The 7,343-nt window shown below is 35.4% G+C and overlaps 2 protein-coding genes and 1 long non-coding RNA gene across 3 annotated transcripts; 1 reads left to right on the plus strand and 2 right to left on the minus strand.

The window, feature by feature from the left end:
* Positions 1-60: 60 nt before the first annotated feature.
* LOC129756264 (zinc finger protein 888-like) lies at positions 61-3,079 on the minus strand. The gene is made up of 3 exons (XM_055753084.1): positions 2,702-3,079; positions 1,749-2,556; positions 61-1,650 (listed from the first exon to the last, which is right to left on the minus strand). Exons 2-3 carry the CDS (start codon positions 2,516-2,518, stop codon positions 966-968), a joined length of 1,455 nt encoding a protein of 484 aa, XP_055609059.1. The 5' UTR covers positions 2,519-2,556; positions 2,702-3,079; the 3' UTR covers positions 61-965.
* A 525-nt stretch (positions 3,080-3,604) lies between these two features.
* On the minus strand, positions 3,605-5,625 carry LOC129738808 (zinc finger protein 39-like). Its single transcript, XM_055730108.1, has 3 exons — positions 4,744-5,625; positions 3,854-4,667; positions 3,605-3,788 (listed from the first exon to the last, which is right to left on the minus strand). Exons 1-2 carry the CDS (start codon positions 5,541-5,543, stop codon positions 4,052-4,054), a joined length of 1,416 nt encoding a protein of 471 aa, XP_055586083.1. The 5' UTR covers positions 5,544-5,625; the 3' UTR covers positions 3,605-3,788; positions 3,854-4,051.
* Positions 5,626-5,782: 157 nt separating this feature from the next.
* On the plus strand, positions 5,783-6,378 carry LOC129738818 (uncharacterized). Its single transcript, XR_008735651.1, has 3 exons — positions 5,783-6,006; positions 6,064-6,123; positions 6,294-6,378. It is a non-coding gene; the product is annotated as an uncharacterized LOC129738818 (long non-coding RNA).
* The last annotated feature ends 965 nt before the right edge of the window (positions 6,379-7,343 follow it).

The raw sequence follows: 7,343 nt of genomic DNA on the forward strand, positions 1-7,343 counted from the left end.
TTTAAGAGGATCTTCTTGGAACTTGAAGTTCACAGAAGGCTATTTGAGCCCTAAGGTAACTTTTATACTGTGTGTGTGCGATTGACATGTCACAAAAAAGGCTATTCGAGGAACTTCTTGGAACTTGAAGTCCACAGAAGGCTATTTGAGACCTAAATTGTAACTTTTATACTGTGTGGATACGATTGACATGTCACAAAAAAAGCTATTTGAGGAACTTTTTGGAACTTCAAGCTCAGAGAACAGACCGTACAAGCTAGCCCACGAAACTTGTGTAAAAATCCCAACACCCTTTTTGAACTAATTTTTGTTTTTTGGCTATGATTACGCCTTTTCGAAACTGGGCACTCAAAAGTTGATTTGTAACTCTTGAACGGCGCAATAGATGACACTGTTTGCAGTCAGTTTCTAACATATTATTTTGGTGATAGCATTTGAAATTTTACACACTTTTTTGACGGTTTTTTGTTCGAGCTTGTACGTCTGTTTTCTGTGCTTCAAGTCCATAGAAGGCTTTTTGAGGAACCTTTTTTAACTTTCATGCTTAAATTCGAGAAAATTCGGTAACAAATCCCTTTGGAACCTTTGTTCAGCGAAATTCAAACTTTGGAAGAACGAGTTTAAGTAGATATGAGACTTTTGGTTGCTTGGGTATGAAAACATGTCAAAGTATTGAACTTCAAGTAACGACATGCTTAAATTGGGAAGAAATCCGACTTTTGCACAGCTTTTGAACTGTCGAGCGAAAACTAGCGAATCGATTTTCTTCAAATTTTGTGCAATGATTCTCCATTCATATCTGCATCTGTGCAAAGTTCTGGATCACCTGTCCTCCCATGGAAAGGAAAGAAAGAAAAGCTGAGAAGGATTCTTTAGCGTTGGTTGATGATTTATTTTCGTAGACTTAAATATAATTAATTAGTGTGATCAAAAGTGTTCCAAAATTTCGAGCAACAAAATCAGTGTCATTTATTCAATTTTTCAATAAATGCATATGCACGCAGAGGTTTTTCTGCGCGTTCCAACTCCTCGGAATGAAATTTCTTCCGATGTATAAAACTTGATGAGTTATTGGCACTTGTTTTCCCGCACAAGGTGCATCGGTACAAAGGTTTGTTGTAATGAGCGGAAAACATGTGGTCTTCCAAATTCCTTCCACTTTTAAAATTTTTATTACAAATTTTGCATTTATGCTCACTGGTCTGCTGATGTACATTCCTGAGGTGCTCGTGTAGATTCTTTTTGTGTTTGAATGCCTTACTGCAGCATTTACATTTCTGAGGAGTGTCGTTCCCAGTGTTCTGTACTTTCGATATGTCGCATTCGTGATACAAATGATGGTGTTTGTAACGGAACCAATAACCGCAAACGCTACAGTGAAATTTAAATTCTGGTACTGATGGGTTGTCACTGTTTTTTATCTTACTGCACCATGAACTATCAAAAATTTTGTGAGCATTCATTTGATGAAGAACAAACAATGTCTTGTGAATCGTCTGTTTTTGACAAATCTGACAAACGTATTTCTTAGTTTTGGCAACGTACAGTCGTTGTTTTTCCGCCAAAGCATTCGATGAACAAAGAATTTCATCGTCAATGTCCATTGATTCCTCATCTATAATAACAACATTTTGTGCTTCATTTGAGTCTCTGGATAAGGAGAAAATAGAAAAAAAAAATAAAATAAAATAAAATTGTAATAGGGCTATCAAATCAATCTATATACATTTTAGGTAGGGTATTATTACCTAATATTCGAAAGCTCATCCTGCAAAGAAACTCGTTCAACTATTACATATCCATCAATTTCGTACAGTTGATCACAGCTCTTCTGTAGCATCAGTTTGACGTATTCTTCCGGATGCCTTCGCTTGTGGTGCAAACAGTATTCCCTTTTCGAGTCAAAGTTTTTACCACAAATTTCACACCAAAACCAAGGTTTTCCAGCATGCATTTCAGCTAAGTGAAGCTCCCAGTCAGCCTTAACATAGAACGTTCTGTCACAAAGCTTACAATCAAACATTTCTGGAGTCAAATGCAAGCTCTCCATGTGAAGTTGAAGCTGGTTTTTTGTGGGAAATATTTTAATACACATAACACAGCTTCTTTTCCGAAGATTTTCACTGGTCAGTATTTCGTTGAGATGGTTCCCTAAGTCAAACTTGTTGAACGATATAATTCTGTAAGCGTATTTTGTTCTTGCCAACTTCTCGTATTCCTCGGGATGCTGCTCCTTACGATGCTGAAAATATGTTCTTCTCTCTGCAAACTCTTCACCACAGTACTCACATGCATATCTTAACACACCGAGATGATTGCGGGCATAATGGTCATCCAATTCAATTTTTCTGTCATATTTGTTATTGCATTTGTTGCATGCTAGCCTTCTTATTTGTTTATTATTGTGAGCGAACTTCATTTGCCAATCGAATCTTTTGCTCTGAGAGAAAGTTCTTTTGCATATCGCACATCGTAGTTGAGAACAACTTTTTGATTTGGAATTGGTTGCTTTCGGCATTTCTGCATATGTTGTCGAATCCCTAGTTTTACGAAAATCTGCAACCAAAAATACAAACTTCAAATGTACCTAATACCCAAAAAATTGGTTTAGTAAAATGATCTTTCAACGATTGAAGCGCTAAATGAAGGTGTTTTGATTTGATCTTCTGTTTGTGGAAATTTAAAAAACAAACTGACTTACCTGTTCACCAGAATGATGTGTAGAATAGTTTGGATCCTTTTCTAAAAAATCCTGTTATTCGTCAGGCAAGGGGCAATAACTTCTACCGTATAGGTAATATTTTCCAGAAATCTCACGTAAAGAAAATTCGATTTTTGAGCGTTGTTTTGTTGAAAGAAGGACAAATAAAGGCAAACCAGCTATTTTCTAACTTCCTAAAGCCTCGTCCACACTCGACAGCTTGAACTGCGATTTCGGTTGCTGAGATTTGTTTATGTATTCATTTTGGTTGCTGAACTGAAAGTCTCTCATACTTGTCAGGAGCGTCAGGAGATTTGAGGCATGCATCTCTTCTCAGTTCAAAATATAAACATAAACAAGTCTCAGCAACCGAAATCGGAGTTCAAGTTATCGAGGGCATGTGGATGAGGATTCAGGAAATACCCACTGAAAATAATAAAAAGGTAAAATTTACCGATATAATGGTAACTTTCACCGCTTCAAGGTGAAAATCACCTTACATCTTAATTTAGTTGTGCTGAATTTATTTTTTTTAAACTTATTAATATTTGAAACGGTTCATACGTTTAAGCTTTAAGGAGCCACACTCGTTTTTGTTTTTTTTTTACAATTGGGCTTGGGTCTGCTAAAAAGAATAAAGCTTGCTCTTTACTCTTACTCAGATTTCCATAAGAATGACAGCTAATCGGAGTGAAATTGGAGTGAAGGCAATTCCTTTCTCTGTTTAACACATGGGAATTTGTATACCAGGACTGCGAGCGCGCCCATCCCCGATTGATTACTTAGGTCTAGCTTTTTTTTATACAAGAAAAGAGGATAAAAAGAGAAATATGAAAATAAAAAAAATATGAGACGGAGATCGATAGCTTTTAGAAAAGGGTAAATTTCGAACATGTAGTCCAAGTCTAGCACGTCTGTCACTGTGACGTTGGGTGGTTTTCCTCGGGCCCGACGGGAGTCTATAAAATTCGTTCTGGCAACAAGATAGATCTCACACGACCGTGGATATGCTGGTTCTCGTCATAAAACCTTGGTTTTTGCTATGTGAAGGTTTTTTTGCTCTGTAAAGGTAAAATTTACCTTTCTTCTAGATGAATTAAAAAAGGTAAAATTTACATTTTTGCTAAGTGGATAAAAAAATGGAAAATTTACCGAGATAGATAGGTAAAAAAATCCCCTCTGCCTTCGGTCAGTTTTACCTTTTTTTTATTTTCCGTGTAGGTAAACTCCGTTTTAAGCCAAAGTATGGTTCTTGTGGATTCATCAATTATTCGTCTTCGTGGGATTAATAATGTGATAAGTTAATAATGGTATTTTTTTTTATCAAAATTTCAAGTAACAAAATCAGTGTCATTTATTCAACTTTTCGATAAACGCGTATGCAGGCAGAGGTCTTTCCAGGCGTTCCAGCTCCTCGGTATGGAATTTCTTCCGATGTGCAAAACTTGTCGAGTTATTAGCACTTGTTTTTCCGCACAAGGTGCATCGGTACAAAGGCTTATTGTAATGGGCGGAAAACTTGTGCTCTTCCAAATGCCTTCGACTAAAAAAGATCTTTTCACAATTGTCGCATTTATGTATATGGGTCGGCTGATGCTCAGCCTTGAAGTGGTCGAATAGATTCGTTTTGTATTTGAACGCACTTTTGCAGATCTTGCACCGATGAGGAGTGCCATTCTCTGTGTTCTGTACTTTCGTTATGTCACATTTGTGATACGAACGATGGGTTTTGTAACGAAACCAATAACCGCAAACGCCACAGTCATAACTGAATTCTGGTACTGATGAGTTTCCGGTGGTTTTCGTCCTACTGCACCATGAACTATCGAAAATTTTGTGAGCGTTCATTTGATGAAGAGCTAAATTTGGCTCATAAGTCGCCTCTTTTTGACAAATCTGACAAACATATTTGCGCCGTCGATTTTTTTCCGCAAAAGAAGTCGATGAACAACGAACTTCATCATCACTAAATTAGGAAGATATGAAAAGAATATCGATAACTTAATACCACAGCTATAAATTATTAAGAAAGTATGTATTACCTCGAATTTGATAGCTCATCATCCAAAGAAACTAGTTCAACTATCACATAGCCGTCTATTTCGTACAGTTGATCACAGCTCTTATGTTGCAACAGTTTGACGTATTCTTCCGGATGCTTTTGCTTGTGGTGGACACAGTACTCCTTTTTTGAGCCGAGATGTTTCTCACAAATTTTACACAAAAACCAAGGTTTTCCTACATGCTTTTCAGCTAAATGAAGCTCGAAGTCTGACTTAGCGTAGAACGTTTTATCACATCGCTTACAATCAAAGCTTTCCATCGTTGAGTGCAAGCTCTGCATATGAAGTTCAAGCTCGTTTGTTGTGGGAAACATTTTAATACACATCACACAGCTTCTTTCACGAAGATTTTCATCGGTCAATATTTCGTTGAGATCGTTCCCTAAGTTTAACTTGTTGAATGATATAGTTGTGCGGGGGTCGTTCTGTCTTGCCAACTCCTCGTATTCCTTGGGATGCTTCTCCTTACGATGCCGAAAATATGTGATCCTCCAGGTGAACCCCTCTCCACAGAATTCACATGCATACCTTATCACACCGAGATGATCACGAGCATAATGGTCTTCCAATGCAGATCTTTTATCATACTTGTTATTGCATTTGTTGCATGCTAGAAATGTTCTGGTTTTTTTCTTTTTGTGAGCGCACCTTATGTGCCCCTGATAACTTTGTCTGTCAGAATATGTTCTTTTGCAGATCGCACATTGTAGTTCAGAACAAATTTCTGGGCTTGTCGATTTAGAATTGGTGTTTTCAGTATTGTCAACAGCCTGACTCATTTTTGCGAGAATCTGAAATGAACAATACTGTAGTAACAAATCGATTTGTACACGCAGCGAAAAGTAGTACCATTGAGATAAAAAAAATACATCTTTGATTCAAAAACCTCGTGTTCATTGAAACAAAATCCATTTTCCTTGATTCAAGTAAATTTTATATTGAACCGATTTTTTTTTTCATTAAACCAATATTCCAAATTTTTGAATCAAAGTATTTAATTTGAATTCAAAGAATTTGTTTTTGGACTCAGAATCAATGTGGAAATTCATTGATTTAGATGAATTTTCTTTTGAATCAAAGTATTTTTACATCAAACAGTCGACACATCTTCATTAACTTCTGTTTGGGGAACGGGACGGCGAGAAGCTTTTCCGCGCAACAGCCAGACAGCACAGGAATCACAAGATCCGGCGTAGGAAAGTCTTGACAGCTTTAAGAGGGCAAACGGTAGTGGACTCCTAGGTAGGTCTTTCAAAATCAATTTAATTTCAAATAAACCAACCTAACAAACTTTTTCAGGCAACCATTCGTCCAACTAATCCCTTTCGATCCGGTCCAAGGAGAATCATGAGTTGTTCGGTAAGTACTTTTCCATGACATTTTAAATTTTTATTGTTAGCATTATTTAGCTTAATATCTTTTTTTGTGAGCTTCATAACAAGAGAAGAATTTTTGTCATAAATTTGTATTAAATATGTACGCTATGTAAAAATTTCATATGTTAATTTTGTTCTCCTCTTTATTTACAGATGTACCGGTTCAAAACTCTAATTATAGGAAAATCAATATTGTAAATATGAACTTTTTAAATAAATAAAATGTATTAAACTATAATTGATTTCTTTGTATTTCCAATAGGACGAAAATTAATATGTAGTACTAGAATTTTTAGAAACAAAAAGTAGAATTGAAGAACAAATGCTTTTAAATTGAAACCCAAATACCGTTGGAATGAACGAAAAGTTCATAAAATTAAACGAAAAGGCTTTTGAATCCAAAGCATTTTGTTTTTTGAAACAAAGAAAATGTTTTGTTTCAAAGGAAAGCATTTCTTCGAAACAAAAGAAAATGCATTTGAAACAAAGGAATTTTTATTTGTCCCAAAATCAAAGGAAAAAATCCTTTGTTTTTGCGGCACTTTCCTTTGAAACTAATTTCTATTTTTCTGCGTGTAAGGTTCTTTGGAGAAGAATTAACTTAGTTTTTGATTATTAAAAAGCTAAATGATGGCGATTTGATTAGATCTTTCTTTTCTGAAAATTAAAACTACAGTAATAAGTACGATGGTATTATAGAGTATTTAGCATTTCCTGGCCAACAATATAAAACGAACCAAAATCAATAACAAACTGTCTTACCTTACTGTCTTCACTTTAATAACGTAAGTAGATTTTTTTTTCTTTTCAAATCACTGTAAGGGGCATTAACGTCTACTTTAATGGTAATGTTCATCAGATATCTGTTGATTGCAAGTGGATATTTCGATTTCCGTGCGTTGTTTTGATGAAAAAAGCCAGGTAAAGGCGAATGTATTTTCTATATGTTTCATATATATGTTCAGGTGTACACTGAAAAATAATATTACCTAAAACTTGCAAAATTCGACTCTTCAAAACGTCTTACCTAATATTTGAGTTATTTGAATTTTAGAAAAAAATCGACTTGAAATGCTATGCTACCGACTTTAAGGCCAAAGAAACATTTGTTAATACTAATACCATATGATCATAAGGATGGCAATGGATGTATAGGAAAAACAATCATAATCGAATTTTGAAAACCGGCCACATTCATTTTGT

The sequence above is a fragment of the Uranotaenia lowii genome, chromosome 1 (assembly GCF_029784155.1).
Source record: "Uranotaenia lowii strain MFRU-FL chromosome 1, ASM2978415v1, whole genome shotgun sequence".
NCBI classification, from domain to species: Eukaryota; Metazoa; Arthropoda; class Insecta; order Diptera; family Culicidae; genus Uranotaenia; species Uranotaenia lowii.

Coding starts and splice junctions, on each gene's coding strand:
- LOC129756264 (XM_055753084.1), bottom strand. CDS start 2,518: ATGCCGAAAGCAACCAATTCCAAATCAAAAAGTTGTTCTCAACTACGA. Junction 1,651..1,748: donor GATGAGCTTTCGAATATTAG/GTAATAATACCC, acceptor CTCCTTATCCAG/AGACTCAAATGAAGCACAAA.
- LOC129738808 (XM_055730108.1), bottom strand. CDS start 5,543: ATGAGTCAGGCTGTTGACAATACTGAAAACACCAATTCTAAATCGACA. Junction 4,668..4,743: donor GATGAGCTATCAAATTCGAG/GTAATACATACT, acceptor TTCCTAATTTAG/TGATGATGAAGTTCGTTGTT.